Below are 17544 nucleotides of genomic sequence, written 5' to 3' on the forward strand. Positions count from 1 at the left end.
TTTGGAAGCTGTAAACTTCTATGAGAACAGATAGCCTCAAGATTCTCCAACAGCGTGGTTAATGGGTTTGAACTACTGATTTGGCTGTCAGCTGTCCAACTCTTGTCTGACAACACCTCCTGGGCTCTGTGCTTCAGTGACTAAGACCCAGAAAAACACTGCTATAACCTAAATTTTCCTTCATTATTCTCTCTTCTTCCAACTGGTCAACAAGCTTAGCCCAACAAATGCCTAGGAGGTTCTCGTCTCTACACTACTGAGAAGGTATTCCCCGCTCTGAGAAATTTTTTCCAAATATACCCTCATCTGTTGACATTCTCCTCATTTCTTAAAGCTTAGCTCAGATTGCAGGGTCTCCACTAAGCCTTTCCATGTGAATGGGATATTTCTCTCCTTTATACTCCCTTAGCACTTTGTCTCTCTTCTTACACTAAGTGATAGAGTATGAATTTCTAAAAGAACAGGTTTAGAAACCTCTCTTTATGCTCCCTTATGGCTCTTAACCATAAGGGAAATCTGAGAGTCCGATGCTCTTTTTTATGAACATTGTAAGATTTTCCAACTCAACCGTAGTAATTAACGGTAATGCTGATGATGTGTTGTAAGAGAAACTTTTTCTAAGATTATATTAAAGCAGAGTCCAAAATTTAGTTTTATGTCATTTTAATATTTTTTCAGGAAATTAAAGGGAATAGACTTGAATATGGATAAAAGAGGGGCAAAACACCTTACATTTTTGTTAGTTTGTCTCTATGACTTAAAGTGACTACTAAAAGTGACTACTTTTAGTGTAACTACATCGACCCTGTTTTTCTAGGGAGAACAAGAGGAAATAGAGTAAACAAACTAGATGTGTACTGGTTTCTTTTTACTGCCAAATGGGTCGTAAATCATTGGTTAAGACAATATTTTTGAATCAAAAGCAGCAGTTAGCTAGCAGTACCCAAGTTTGTATCCATTTCACTGTTTTTGAAGCTTTACTTATACTTGGATGTTCAAAATTACTCATTTGACAAAATAATCCTTTCTTCTAACACTTGCATCATCATCTTTCAGTCTTTCTCAGATAACCACCTACCAAATTTCTCTGTTTCTCCCTAGTCCAGGCACGCCTCTTCTGTTGCTAAGAAACAAAATAAATGGGAGCTCCTAGAAGTAGCTTTACAACTGAAACCATATCAGCACACACTCCTGAACTGAGGAGGGAAGGAGGAAAGATAAAAACTCCATGGACTGTGTCCTACATCTTTTACACATGTGACTTCCCATAATCTTTATGAAAGCACTAGAAAGCTGGCCTTACGATGCTCCCTGTACCATTGGTTCACTGGAAGTTATATAATCCCCCTCAGGTCACATAGCTAGGATGTGGAGAAACCATGATTTCCATCAGATCTATAGAAACTTCAAAGATAAAAATACTTTAATGTTCTTTATACTGCTTTTTCAGTTTTATTTTTTAATTATGCAGATCTATTTAAGTCTTTCGATTCTAATCATAATAGGTTATACACTAAAACACTGACAAACAAACAAAAAAGAAACACTGACATGCCACTATGTACAGAACCTCCTGCATATTAAACTCTTATTTCAGGCATAAGGCAAATAAAATTTACAAAGCCTTTAGACCTTTAAATTTACTATTTTCTAAATTATATGCTAAAATTATTTTGTCCTAAGACGAACAAAATTTCATTTGATATAACCACTTTTGCTAACCTGTAGTTCAAAGTGCCTAATAATTTATTTCAGGACGCCTGGTGTGCAGGGGTCACACAGTGAGCCGCTAACTGCGCGGTCAGCATTTTGCAACCACTTTCTGTTCCGCAGGAGAAAGATGAGCCTTCCTATTCCCAGCTCAGAACCCACAGAGATAGTTCTGCCTTTTCCTACGGGGTTGCTGTGAGTCAAAATTGACACAACAGCAGTGAGTTTGGGTTTTTAATAAATTATTTCAATCTATCATTCATTATTATAGTAATGGCCTTCTCACAGCTTTAATTTTATAATGATGAAATGCGGGAGGCAAAAATTGACTTAATTTTTTTTTTCAAAATTAATTCCTCCTAGGTCTTGAACTATACTATAAAAAAGTCCGAGGAACAAGAAACACAGATATGCCACACTAATAACAGAAATAATAAAGAAGATTATGAGAATTAAGCATATTCTCTATGATTCCTAAAGGATTCATTTAACAATAAAAAGTAAAAATAAATAAAGTATTGTTTAAGAATCAATCTACTGCAATACCCAACTGACCTACCTTTCACCTTAAAGTTGCATAGTACAAATCACCTTGCTAATCTGACACAGTTCAAGATAATGCCAATGAAGAAAACCCAACTTCCTGATACTCTCAGCCAGAATAAGCAAATAAGTAAGTCTGAGCTAATAGCAAGCTCTAGGGAACTTATCCACCTACAGTTGAAAAACCAGAACAAGAACCAGAATTTCTATTGCAAAAAGGAAACTTAGAAATCACCCATGAACTCTTTTTATAGTCTATAAAATTAAGATCCAGAAGTTTAGTAACGTGTTCCAATTTATACAATAATTTATTAATAGGCTCTCTATTTCCTAATCAGATAATTAAAGAAGTGGTTATTTTAAAGGCTACCCATATAATTCAAATGTAACATAATTAACAGGGGTGGCATTGTTGCTAGCTGCCACCAAGTTACCTCCAACTCATGGTGACCCTGTGTGTGCAGAGTGGAACTCTAGCCTGGCATCTTTCAATCAGATTGTCCGGTCTCTGGGTGGGTTCAAAACACACTCTTAATGGTGGAGCAACGAGCTGTTTTTGCCACCCAGTGACTCTGGCTAACAGACTTATTAGCTATCAAAATATTTCTTTTATAGTAACTCAAATAACCTAACTTAAACAATGACCCAATTTGATTTGAATAAAATAGAAAAATGGATTTGAGATGGAAAATACACTATTATCTACCTCATTTCCCTATGAGAACAGAATGTTTCACTGTCCAGTTGTGGTACTCTTGCAATCACTTCTGGCTGTGGCAAAATAAACTTCCCAAATCTTTCACAGGATAAAAGGCAAATAAAAAATATCTCTCACAATTCTATATTCATCACATACCCAGAATGTAGCAAGTTTGTTTCTCCATAGGGTAGAATAAAAAGACAATATATTTTCTTTATAATATAACCCAAATTAGATTCAATATAAATTATTTTAATTTTTAAAATGTTACCAAAAAGCTTACCAAGCAGGTATTTTATTTTTATTTTTAAATCATGGACATATAACAATAATATTTAAAGGAAGATAATCATAAAATAAAATTCTAGAGATTTTCATTCCAAAACAAAAAATGAGCTTTTGCTTATATTTTCCTTAGTAGAGATGAATAAAACTTGACAGAACTAGTAATCACCCAGCACTTCTACCAGGGTTTCTGTCCCTTCAGGATGGATCCCTTTCTGAGAATGTGTTTTTCCAAATCACAAACACTGAATCAGAATCACTATTTTAACAAAACCCCTATATGATTGCTAATGTAGAATCACCTGGGGGACCTCCTGAGACTCACTGGGGTCCTATTAAATTCATCTGGGGATCTGAAACACTAACCAGAGTTCTTGAGCAAATGCAGATTCCCTACCACTGGGGTAAAAATGCAAATTTTCAGCAGGGAGTCAAGCTGGAATTAACTGGTTCAAAGCCCTGGTTTCTCAAGCACTTGAATTATGGTGTTCAGGGAAGAATATTGAAATTACCATCAAATGCCAAAGAACCAACAAATCTGTCTGGGAAGAAGCACAACCAGGATGCTCCTTAGTGACAAAGATGGTGATATTTGGTCTCAAGAACTTTGGACATGCTATTAGAAGGGAAAAGTCCCTGGAAACGATGATCATTCACTTAGGGTTGAGGATCATCTAAAAAGGGAAGATCCTCAACAAGGTGAACCCACAGGGGCTTCAACATAACAATTGTGAGGATGGTGGAGGACTGGGGAAGTGTTTTGTTTTTTGCTCTGAGAATTGCTATGATTTGATGACACCTAGCAACAACAATATGAGAATAAGTTACAGAATGGAAATTTTCAAAAATTTTCCCCTGGAAAGGAGTTTTAAAATTGTTAACATTACTAGTAGTTTCAAGACCACTGGGTTCTGGAGAGAGAGAGAGAGAGAGAGAATGGAACACAATTTTTAGTGTCTATTTCTCTGTATTTTAATTTTCTTATAACATACATTCAAGTATGTATCGCTTTAAATATCAAAAGAATGAGAATCAAATTCTTTTTTTTCTCATAAAGAAAACCTATACTTTAGCCACACTTTATAATCTTTCCTTTCTCAAAGAATAAACAAGGTTTTTTTTTAAACAACACAATTCTGGCTTTTTTTTTGGGGGGGGGGAGTACACAAGAAATCATATTGTTTTATTCAATGTCTGAATTTTTAGAAGCTCTTCTATAATTTCCAAAAGATCAAAATGTCTAAGATTCTGGTAAGTGATTTAAATTTAAGTATATATAAAACCCTATTTAGGTTTAAAACCAAATTGATACTCATTTAGATCAGCACATATAATTTACCCTGTACAAATCCTTTAACTATAAATTCCTAGAGTAGCAATTGCTATTTTCCACATACCCCATGACCCATGATGGGTTCCAAGAAAAAGCCAAATACATTGGTTCTATTTTATTCCTCTCGCAAAGACTCAATACAAGTTAATTCATAGAACACTCTGAAATGTTTTAGAGGAAAATTCCAAATTTGTTTGAATATAGAAAGTAATTTTTATACTCATCAAAAGCCAAGATTCACTTAAATTTCTTCATAACCAGCTGGTAAAATAATCAAGTGACCTTCCTAGTGGCTTAAAGACTCACATTTAATCAATCACTTACCCTCCATTTCTTCTTTCTCTTCTCCTTCCACCCAGCCACCATGGTTCTAGCTACATACATAATTATATATATATTTTTTCTAATGTAGTGAATCTGGCTCTTCTAGTAATGCCTCTGTTATTCTAGCGAATGACCCTCTTTTTCTTAGTGGATCTGGGTAAAAAATATATAGGAAAACTACTCGACTGGATTACTTGATTTGGCTACGAATGACTGATTGCTAACAAGGTTCATTGTGGTTGCCAACCTGCTGGATGTAAAATAAGCATCTCACTACTGGTGAGAATGAATGGCCAGAAGTGGTGTGTGTCCTTTGGAATGAAATCTCTGCCCACTGAATCTCCACGATCCAGAGGAGCAGCATTGGCAGAACCAGGAGCCAGAGCATGAGAGAGTGGTGGAATTCCCAGCCCATGAGCAATCATCATTCTAACTATGTGATTATATATTTCATAAAAATCTGCAGAAACCTGTTGAAATAGAATTCTTGGCCCTATGTCTAGAAATAGTGATACTACATAGGAATATAAATATTTACATTTATTTTTTACATGCACTTCAAGTTATTTCAATATAGGTCATATGTTGGTATGCTTAAAGTACCTGATATAAAAAATATTGCCTGTTTATTATGGAAACAAACATAACTTTAAAAATGACAGTTCAGAAAAATCAAACCAAGTTGTGTACATTTAATTTTTTGCCCAATACAATAAATAAGAAAGGATGAAAATAATGTACTATCCAGAATATACACACCATGAGTCTTGCCCTACAATAAGAACTCGTAAGCTGTTCCATAGAAAAGCTTTAGAACGTCGTAATATTCGCTAAAACTATAGACACAATTTTGTGAGTACATCGACATGCACAGGTGACTTTCTATGAGGAAAGCATTCGAAGCTTTCACTATTCTCATACCGCACTCAATTTAATAGCCATTGCATTTTTATGTGCAGCAACGGCAGCAGAAACTGCGTCATAGCACCATGAATCAAGCACACACAAATACATTACTAAGAGATACTCTCTTATGAGCGAAACAAAAAAGTAATTTACCTTTGCAGAGTCATATTCAAAGAACCTGTACATCCCTTAATCTTGTTCTGGGCTTCCAGATGAGTCATTCCTTGAGCACTTATTCCATCAATGCTGAGAACCACATCACCTATTCTTACATTTGCCTGTGATGCCTTGCCGCCATCTTTGAGCTGTAATAAATATATTTAGTTAGGAGTGTCATTCATTAAAAAATAACAAGCACTATGGATAAATTATACTTTCCCTATACCCCCCAAAATGTTACTAACATTATATTAGAAAAGGGATTAAAAGGACTTAGGGAGAAAGAAAACTTGCTGAACATTCAGATGATATTGCATATTTCTTTTCTTTTCTTTTAATACATGAGTAAAATGCATACTGCATTTAACACAGCAAGAATAACCATTTCTTTTGTAAGCAAATATTCACTAACAACAGACAATAGGATTCTTATACTATAATATTTCAAGTTATTTTTAAAAATAGAAAGTACTTTTAAAATATACATTTACAATTTTTAACAGCCTCCAACCATTACTAACCACAATGAACTATTTTGTACAGTAGAAATATTTTAAGAGAAAACATTTCATTGATTTGCTTCAAAAGACTATGCCAAATTTCTAGCAAGGATCGGAAGACGTTTGAACATTTGCACCATGAAGTAATAAGTCAGTTTATTTTTAACTGTGGTGATGTGGTTAAGCACCAGGAGCTGTGTAGAGTAACACCTGTGTATCTTGATTTTACATCCTAGAACATGAACCTGTTAAAATCCTCTAAAAATGGCTTTTGTTTTATGTATTTATTTTTTTTAGCTCCTTATTGGCTGCTTAAAAATAAATTTTTTAAGAAAGGTTCCCTGGTAAACACTCCATTTTTTAAATTGTCCTGAAGTTTCCAGGCTTTTCCATCCTTAATTCACAATCTTTCTTTCCTTGATCAATTAACAAAAAACGTCCATAGGTTTAAATAATTTAGCTTGATTTGCTTTAAATTTCATGTAAATTTCAACTCATATAGCCCCTATAAGACATTACAGAGCTTCCCCCAATGGGTTTCCAAAATTGTGAATCTTCACAGGAACAGAAAGCCTCATCTTTCTCCTGAATATTGGATACCTGGTTAAAACTGCTGCCCTTGTGGTTAGCAGGCCCAATCCATACCGCACTAGGGCTCCTTAAAAAAATTGATGTATAGTTTGTTATAAGAATTGTAAGAGACCTCAGTAAAATGATCTTTTAATAAAAAAAAGGTAAACAACAAAACTACAGTGGGAAAAAAGATGACGTTTTCATAGATATCTAAAAATTATGAAACAAGTACAAATTAAAAGAAATAGTCTAATAACAGTGACAAGCTGTTGTTGGAAGATAGGTGACAGCAGTTCAAAAATGAAAAAGAAAACCATTAGTATTCTTGTAATATTTAAGATTTTAGAGACAAATTATTAAAATTAATTTAGATTTTTTAAATCAACTAAGAACTGAGTGCAATAATAGCAAATACCATGCTTATTATATGTTCAGTTAGGTTCAGATTAACATCAGTGGTCAAATTGTTTCCTTAAAAATAATAAAGTATAGTATTTTGGACTCTAAAATCAAGTAAGTACTACTGATTGCTAGATTCACCAAGGCAAGGGCCATATCTGTATTTCCTCAGCTCTGCATGCTTGGACTACTAAACTCAAGACTGGCAGTTCAGACACACCAGTTGCTCCTCAGGAGAAAGATGAGGCTACATCTGCTCCCATAAAGCTTAACCTTTTCTCAGTCAAGAAGTAGAAGAGAAACAAATACATATCACCATCTACTTTCACCTATTTTAAAACTGCCATATGCATTCCTTTCCGTCTACAGGTTTTTTGAGCTAAGTTATACTGTCTTGAGTTTTTTGACATCAAAAGATTTCCCTTCATAACTCTATATCCAGACTTTAGTCACATGTTAGCCTGAACAATTTCAATATGTAGTATGACAGGACTTGTAACAAAGTTAACATTATTGAACACTCCTATGAATTTCATCCAGAACCACTTCCCTTATGTCATTCACCTATTAGAGAGGTGTTTCTCTTTCCTTAACTAGGTAGCATGTAGTACTATTGTGAATTGTGAGCAGCTATGAAAAGACTGTAAGGTTATCTTTTATTGACATAACTCATTTATTTCTGTGTTTACAAATCTAAATAGCTTCCATTTGTCTGTAGTAATAATTTTCTGTCATCAGTATGTCTTATGCATATTATATGACAACCACAAGGATATCTGTGTTTTTCATAAATTCACACTGTGTAGGATGGAAGTACTCTCGGGAGACCCCTGGGCCACACTCAATATGAATCAAATCAATCACAAGCATATGCTTCTCCTTTAATTGTTAGATGCATGTTTCAGTATTATTATCCAATATCCCACAGACTTCATTGCAGCTGTTTGGCCTTTTAAAAATATTAATTTGTGGTCTCACTTAAGTTTTAAGTGCACATGACTACTTATGTAGGAACTACATCCTAGCATAATTTTTGTTTATCTCTGCAGAACTAATAGATAATTTAAGAGACTAGGATCTTCTGTCATTTATTTGAGTGAAGAGAAAGATAAGACCCAATTAAGTGGGGGAGGGGGATAGCTGTGCAATATAACTAAAGGAAAGGAAGACAATGACAAGTACACAAGAGTTACAGACAGCACAATTAAACACTTTATATCACAATCCTTCCATATCAGCAATTGGAAAAACAATCAACCAGTAGATACCTAAGTAGATGTGCAAATTAAAGAGATACGGATGAGCAAATGGGGCTACAATCATGAGCATATATAGGCTTGACAGAAGATATTTCTACATATGATTTTGTATATCCTGTTAAACATATGCATGCATACAGCAGAATAAACAGATGGCACAGCTATAAGAATTTCTTAGCCATAACCAAGCACCTGGAAGGAAGGCTTGGAGAGGCAGCTGAGTAAATTGACATAACAGTTCTCAAAGACAATATTCTACATCCTAGTGTAGTTAAGTGGTGAATGGAGTCTTAAAAGCTAGGAACAATCTATTAAGATGCAACTGGGCTTCCCTATCTAGAACACAGAAGAGTGAAGAAAATCAAAGACAGAGAAACCATCAGTGTAAGGCAGTAATGGACCACATAACCACAGCCTCAACTACCCTGGAACCAAAGAGCGAAGTGGTGCCTTGACAACCACTACTGACCATTCTGACAGGGACAATGGCATGTCCTGGACAGAACAAGAAAAATAAGCAGAACTTCACAGTCATAAAAAAGACCAGACAATAGTCTGATATAGACTCATGAGACCCCCAAGATTGTGGCCCTTAGAGATCTTTCAAACATGCTATACAACTCCCATTTATTTCCCTTCCTCTCACCCCACAACCCAACCCCCCGAGGGTCCTCTAGTAGCCAAACAGTAACAATCCTGAGGACTGTGTTCCTCAAAACAATTAATCCTGAGACCCAAACAAAATTCCGAAGGAAGGAAAGGGTGGAAAAGATAAACAAAAGAACACTAGGAACCCAGGGAAGAAGTGCTATTATATTGAGGGATTTGAAACTAATATAAAGGAAAAGAACAAAGACTATCTTTATTAGGCCTCCCCAGTAACTTAGAAATGAATCTAATATCAATTAATTATGTACTAAGACTAGAAATCATTCCTAGAGATAGCTGTGTACTAATGTTTTTATCTGCAGTTATGGATTACAAAATTTCTCTTGAGAAGGAAATCTGGGCTTAAGTAACAGATGAGAGGAACTTTATGTGTGGGAGTTGGGGGTAGGAGGATAGAAAAAGGTATCAGTCAGCTAGCTCCTCCCAACTGATCTGGACTAGGAAATTCCCCAGAGAGAGTATTTGTGTCAGTCATTTTAGGCTCCCCTGACATAGATTTTTACTGTCTGAGAAATTAATGACCCAGAAAAAGTAATTAGTATGATTTACTGGGCACCAGCAGTAAGGCATTTTGGAAGCCGTTAATAGGGTCACTATGAGTCAGAACGGACTCCGTGACCATTGGTTTGCTTTTTAATTACTCTTCAGCACTAGAAGGTAGTTTTAATGTTTTATAGTTGGGAAAAGAGTTTCAAAGTGGTTAAAAAAACTTGTCTATGTCCACAGAGCAAACGAGAACAGAATACTGAGCCCAAGCTTTGAAGTTAGGCAAACATGAGTCTATATTCATGATATTACCTACTGGTTGTGTTACCTGAATTCATTTGGTCTCCTTAAGCCTCAAATATATCTCCTAAAGGTGATTAAGTTTCTACTTGCCTTGCAGAACTATTGAGATTAAATAAAACATCAGCATAGCACAGAACATATCCCAAACAAAAAATAAGCAAACCCACTGCTATCATTGAAAAAGAGGAAGGCCCTCAAGCAGATGGATTGACACTGATTGCAACAATGGGCACAAATAGAAGAACAATTGTAAAGATGCCACGGGACTGGGCAGTGCTTCCTTCTGTTATACTCAGGGTTCCTAAGAGTCAGAACTAACTTGACGGCACCCGACAACAACTGCTATCAAGTCTACTCTGAATCAAAGCAATCATATAGGATGGAGTAGAACTGCTCACTATGGGTTTTTGAGTCTGTCAATCTTTATAGGCTCAGAGTATCTCGTCTTTCTCCCTGAGTGCTCCTAATGGATTGGAACTGCTGATCTTGTTGTAAGCAGCCCAACATGCAACCCAGGACACCACTAGGACTCCAAAGAGAGATCATAGCACATACAGTAAATGTTCACTATTAATCTGTTTTATATTATTACACTACACCATCAAGTCATAGAGGCTGGAAGATACTTCCAGAACTTGCAAGGAGAGAAAATGTTTCAAACCGGCTGATCAGACCACCCACTGGCTCTTTTTTTCATTACCTAAAGGCCAACACGCCTCCTTCACATGGTCTCTTTCTTCTACCTTGTTTAGTCTAAATTTCTCCCTTACTCACCAACAGAGCTTGATATGCCATCGATTGAGAAGCCAAGCTCACAGTGCCCTCCTTACCACTATCTGAGTCTGAGCTGTTCAAACCCCACTCCTAAGAGATGTCATCACTTCCCACGAGAGCTAGGTGTTACCACAATACAAAGAGGCTCACACATACTAAGTCGTGTACCTAAAAAAAGGCTGTGCTGAATTCCTACAACCCTTGGACCTGTGACTGTGACCTTGTTTGAAAACAGGTTCTTTCTTGAAGATGTGCTCAATTAAGTCAATAAAATCATACAGGAGTAGAGTAGGAGGAAAAAAAACGGAGACAGAATCCCCCAGAAGGATTTAAAGGAAGAGGTATCTAAATGCCAATTAATGTATGTAGCTAGCACAGGCTGGAAACAACAAGGGATCTTCCCCTTGAGTGGACATCCTGAACTGGGACTCCTAACGTCCAGTACTGTTAGCGAATAGATTTCTGTTCTTCAAAGTCAACCACTTTGTGGTACTTGGTTATTACTACTCTAGGAAACTAAAACAGAAGCCAAAGGACAAAAACCTAATTAAGATGATGTTGGTGAAGAAGTCGTGATTAGGGATCAGGGAATGAAAGGAAAATGAGAGAACACAACAAGGGTTAAAAAGGAATACAGATACAGAAGGCATCAGAAGAGAGGCTAGGTCATGGGAAAGCCCACATGTTGGCAAGCTAAATCCAGGCACTGCATACCTCTGGGTGTGTTGGACATCCCTGGGCAACCACAAAATAATATTTAAATTGAACAAAACATCAACATAACCAACTAATTATGGGAGATTTTACACTTTTACTTTGGATGAGAAAAATAACATAAAATAACTATAATTAGTTATCTATAATTTAAGGGCAATTATCTCATAGTACTACTTATGAGTGTCATTAAACATGTCATTAACTTAATTGTAATCAAATAAAATGCATAACTAACTCCAAAAATGCTTATCTAGTCTCTATAAAAATGTTTACTTCCAGCAGTTTATCTTCCTACAACCTATTTTTTAAAAAGATAACATTAACTATATCTTTATAAAACTGTACTAGAAATAAAATATTATTTTAGAAAAGGATCACAAAAATACAGTAAGTAGAAAATATACCCCATCCACAAATAAATATACAATTTGGGACTCATAAAAAGATAGATATCTATAAGAAATGTTTTTTTAAAATAGAGTAAGAAATCATTTTAGAGCTTTCCTTTTTAAAGGAACTCATTGTTAGATATAATTTTAAATAAGTCTAATGGCCAAAGATTTCTCTTTAAAGTATCTAGTACGCTAAAAACTCACTGCCATCAAATCAATTCTGTCTCACAGCTACCCGGATAGGGCATGACAGGACTGCCCCCAGGAGTTTCTGAGACAATAACTGCTTATGGGAGTAGAAAGCCACATCTTTCTCCCACAGAGAAGCCAGTGGACTTGAACTGCTGACCTTGTGGTTAGCAGTTCAGCTTGGAATCACGACACTACCAGGTGACCTACTAGAGCCATCTTTCTCTGTTGACCTATAAAAAGACAAGATGCTTAGCCACAATAGTGACTTCAACATTGTCTTAGGATTCTTTAATTAAATGTTCCCTGCTAAATCATGGGAAGTGTTCAACTTAGGCACATGGAAACTTATTTCAGTCATCCCTTGAAAATAAGCCAGTAATTAGACCCCTCGGTAAAGGGGTACTAGCGATAGAAATAATACATTGAAAATATACCCAAGTACGTCATAAAAATTAGCTATTTAATAATCAGATATACTCATGTAGAACTGCTTATGCTAGTTCAAAAGTAATGTTCTTTGGTTATGATCTTATAATGCACTATGGATAACAAGTAGGATACATGTACCTATCTATGTGCCACTACAAATGTGCAAGTTGTCAACTTTCTGCATATTTTCAACAAATATGGAATGCAAGGAAACCCATGACCCTAGCACGATGGGTATGACAGGAATGCCCACAGATTTAGTAAATGTTAAAAAAAGGGACCATATAAATATGACAGAAACACTAACAGAAATTCCCCATATCCAAAATCATGGGAACTAAGCGATGGGAACATGAAAGCTGTTGGTTTCCTGCTGGGGTTGTTACCAAGATTTGGAGATGCAAGCTAGTAAAGTTATACTGGCCTAACAGAATAGTCTTTGAATTAGAGATGAGCAATAAATTTAACAACAACAAAAAAGTATCCTTAAAAATCATCTCATTAATGAGCAAGTTTAATTTTATTTTAAATGTATTTTCTAGCACCTTATCATCCTAATACGGTGGTTCTCAACCTTCCTAATGCTGTAACCCTTTATACAGTTCCTCATGTTGTGGTAACCCCCCCCCCCAACCATAAAATTATTTTTGTTGCTACTTCATCACTGTAATTTTGCTACTGTTATGAATCATCATGTAAATATCTAATATGCAGGATGTAGTTTCATTGTTACAAACGGAACATCATTAAAGCATAGTGATTAATCACAAAACAATATGTAATTAAATACTGTGAAATATTTATTTCTAATTACAAACAAATGAAATTTTGTCTTGAAGCATGGTGTAGCATGGGTAAGTTTTCAGCCCAGTACACATATGTGGGCATTATCTGCATGTGGGTAGACCCACCTGGAGATGGATAGAGGAGTAGTGTCTGGGTTTTTAAGGCCATGGAAATATATGTTTTGTGTTTTCCAATGGTCTTAGGCAACCCCTGTGAAAGGGTTGTTCAACCCCCCAAAGGGGTTGCAACCCACAGGTTGAGAACCACTGTCCTAACAGAACAAAAACTTTGGGTCCAGACACCTGCGCCTGTACCTAAACATTTCTGACTACTTCTCGCTCACACACTTCCAAGTGCAAGATAAATCTAACTTGTTATACTTCTTTCAAGGAATGTCTAAGCAGTGATAGGCATCAGACCTGTGATAAAGAACTCACGTTTCCCTTGTGTTTAATCACCCACAAATAACAGGAATAAACAAAATCCTGGTAAAGTGTTTAGCCACCAGTGGGGCTAGGAATGCGAGAAGAAATTAAGAGAACTGCTCTTTGTTTTTCAAATATAACCTGCAAAGCCCATTACAAATTCCAATTTGTTTACTATCATGCTGGTGGCTCATTAATCTATGCTAAACAATTAACATGTTAATAATTAACATTGTTCTGTCTTGGACTACTTGTTATTACATATTGCTACACGTACTGTTCACTTCTCAACTATCTAGTTATCTGATACTTCACATTTACAACAACAGTGAAAAATCTACTGCCTGATTATTTTGCCCACAGATGGCATGTAAGTAACAAATGCTGAGGTGTGAGGCCAGAGTTAACTCTGGTTAAGGTTATATGTCAACTGGACTAGGCCATGATTCTCATGGCAGGTATGCAGTGATGTAATTTTCCAGTTATGTAATGATGTGGTCATTCTCCGATAGTGATCAGATATGATTATCCTCCATTTCACATACTAACCTAACCATATTCATAAGTGAGGAATGGGTATAGTCTGCAAATACTACCAGTTACATTTAAAATGCTAGCCTCTGGCTTGGATATCTAATGTAAGCTATGGTTTTTAAAATTAGAGGTTACTTTAGATCATTTTAAACCATCTTTTTTGGTGAAATTACATGATTTGGCTTCTCTCCGTGGGTAGGGTTGTAAAATCCTGAAGTATGTGACCAGTGGTTACTTTACCTCTGAGCCCAATTTTCTGGCTTATATGTCAAACTATAATCAATTTTACTCAAAAGTTAGAAAACATGTCTTATCAACTGGACATCCCCTTACAGAATGGTCATGGAGAGGGGATGAACCAGTCAGGGTGCAGTATAGTACCAATGAAACATACAACTTTCCTCTAGTTCTTAAATGCTCCCCTCCTCCCTCCACCCACTATCATGATCCCAAATCTACCTTACAAATTTGGCTAGACCAGAATGTACATGGGTACAGATAAGAGCTGGAAACACAGGTAGTGTAGGACAGATAAACCCTCAGGACCAATATTGAAAATAGCGATACCATGAGGGTGAGGGAAAGGTGGAGGGGGCGAGAGGGGAAACCAATCACAAAGGTTGATATATAATCCCCTGCCAGGGGGATGGACAACAGAAAAATGGGTGAAGGGAGACATTGGTCAGCATAAGACAAGAAAAAAATATATAAATTATTAAGAGTTCATGATGGAGAGAGGGAAGTGAAAAATGAGAAGTTGATACCAAGGGCTCAAGTAGAAACAAAATGTTTTTTAAATGGTGGCAACAAATATACAAATGTGCTTGACACAATGGATGTATGTATGAATTGTGATAAAAGTTGTACAAGCCCCTCAATAAAATGATTTTTAAAAAGAGTTCAATGAGCCTCCAATAAAATTTTTTATGTGATAGCAAACGAGAATAATGACTCAAAGTATACGTACATATCATGCCTTACAAAATCCAAATGCAGTCAGAGGGTGAGGACTGTGCTTTTCGACATGTAGTCACCATGCTACCTAGGCCAAACATGGGGCTTCTCTTATTGCTGTTCTAGTTGCCTAACTGTACTTCCTATGATGAGCCCTTTCCTACTGAAATATCATTTTACCTACCATACTCATATCCTAATCAGATAAGAACGTGTCTTCTTAAACTGTAATTCTCCATTATGATGCCAGGGAGTACGTTCATCTTACAACTAATCAGTATGCAATTAACCCAGAGATTTAAGGTCAGTTGTGGCTAAAGTGTGCATACCAAAACCAAAAACTCTCTTCCATCAGGTTGATGAAAAAAAAATATGAAGTGCAGTGGTTTAAAAAAAATGGTTGACTCACATAAATCTCAAATATCAAACACACCTTCAAACTATAAATAAATCAGTGTTTCTACATAGTCCATTATAGAATGTAGGAAAATAGAAATATCACAGATTGAAAAGTCAGCCAACTTCACATAAATTAAGAATAGATTAACAGTAACACATGCATACTTCAACTCCACTAAATTCTGTTTGATGATGAGCTAAATCCTCTTAAATTCTATGCAAAATGCATGAGAGCATGTGTGCATTTTTTACTGAGTGGGCTCGTAGCTTTCTCCAGATTTTCAAAAACATCTCTGACCAAAGAATGTTCAGAATGAATGATTTAATGAAACTCTAGCACAGTATCTCAACATGTGGTTCCTAAACCACCAGTGCTGGGCTCAGGGAAGGAGAAATTCACAGGACCTTCAAAACCTGCAAGTTAAACATGTCAAAATAGAAGTTCCATTAGCTCAAGAGGATTTAAAAACTCTTTAAAAGTAATGACTATTTTAAAACAATAATAATTTATAAATTATCAAGGGTTCATGAGGGAGGGTAGGGGGAAAAATGAAGAGCTGATAGCAAGGGCTCAAGTAGAAAATGTTTTGAAAACGATGATGGCAACATATGTACGAATGTGCTTGACACAATAGATGGATGTATGGACTGTGATAAGAGCAGTAAGAGTCCCCAATAAAATGATTAAAAAAATGAATATTTAAAGTGGTATGAAAGTATGCTAAGCATCATTTGTTAATGTCAGATAATATGTGTAGCTTAACATACAAAATCTCAATTTATTAAAACTTCTACACCTTCAAATCAAAGTCCTTAATGTTTAATAAAGCCATTTCAAACCCAACTATGGAGAGCGCAGAAGAAAGGCCTGGTGATGTGTTTTTACGAGGTCACAGCCATGAAAAAGGTACAAAGGATTAGGCCTAGGTCTCTCCCTCCTGTACTGCTTTAGAATACTTCATTGTCACTTGTACAGACAACTGTCCATAAATTTGTGGCTGGTGCTGTTGTTAGGTGTCATCCAGTTGGTTCTCACCCACAGGACCCCATGTTCTGCCCAGTCCTGAACTAGTCTCACAATTATTGTTATGGTTGAGCCCACTGTTACAGCCACTGTGTCGATGCACACAGGGGCACCATACAATAGCACTCCTCACACTAGCTGTTGTAACCTATAATAAAAAAATTACCGAGTTAGGGTGGCCAGGAGCAGCTCAGGGAATGGGAACTGTTAAATGTACAAAATGTTGGTGCAACCTTTTTATTATCATATTCAATAAACATAAATTTTACCCTGTCACACTATAAACTTTCTAAAGAGCTTCCATTTCTGTATTTATTTCATCTCAAATTGGCAACCAAGTCTGTAGGTCTGCAGACCGCACTCCCAGCAGCACCGTGAGGGAGCACGTTCTCGTCAATGACTAGAACATAAACTTCTCATTAGGCTCATGGTGCAGGGGTTTTTATATGCACATACCAAATAAAACATAATTGCCGAATTGATGAGTTGCTGAAACTAAATTATTTAATGAACAGACCACTGTTTATTAATACAAACATACAAACATCTTTTTTTCTCTCGGCTCTTATACGACACACAAAGTGATATGTAATACTGGGCATTTATTTTGGAAAACTTGTAGGATTTTTTTTTTTAGCAACTGCATCTAACAGGGTATACACATTTAAAATTTTGATCTATGCCCCAAATATTTGTGGTCACTTAAACTAGAGGAAACTGTATTTGACAGTGCCGGCTGTCCTACACCATCACAAGCTTTGGCATTTAA

General features: G+C 36.1%; 1 protein-coding gene across 7 annotated transcripts in view; it reads right to left on the reverse strand.

Annotated features, from left to right (window-relative positions):
• The window catches only part of PDLIM5 (PDZ and LIM domain 5), a 215229-nt gene that overhangs the window by 149136 nt on the left and 48549 nt on the right, over window positions 1–17544 (reverse strand). For all 7 annotated transcript variants that reach the window (XM_075544009.1, XM_075544008.1, XM_075544007.1 and 4 more), the window contains exon 3: window positions 5955–6106. In XM_075544009.1, the coding sequence (XP_075400124.1) occupies window positions 5955–6106 (152 nt within the window). The remainder of the gene's footprint in view (window positions 1–5954; window positions 6107–17544) is intronic.

The sequence above is a fragment of the Tenrec ecaudatus genome, chromosome 3 (genome assembly GCF_050624435.1).
Source record: "Tenrec ecaudatus isolate mTenEca1 chromosome 3, mTenEca1.hap1, whole genome shotgun sequence".
In the NCBI taxonomy this organism is placed as follows: domain Eukaryota; kingdom Metazoa; phylum Chordata; class Mammalia; order Afrosoricida; family Tenrecidae; genus Tenrec; species Tenrec ecaudatus.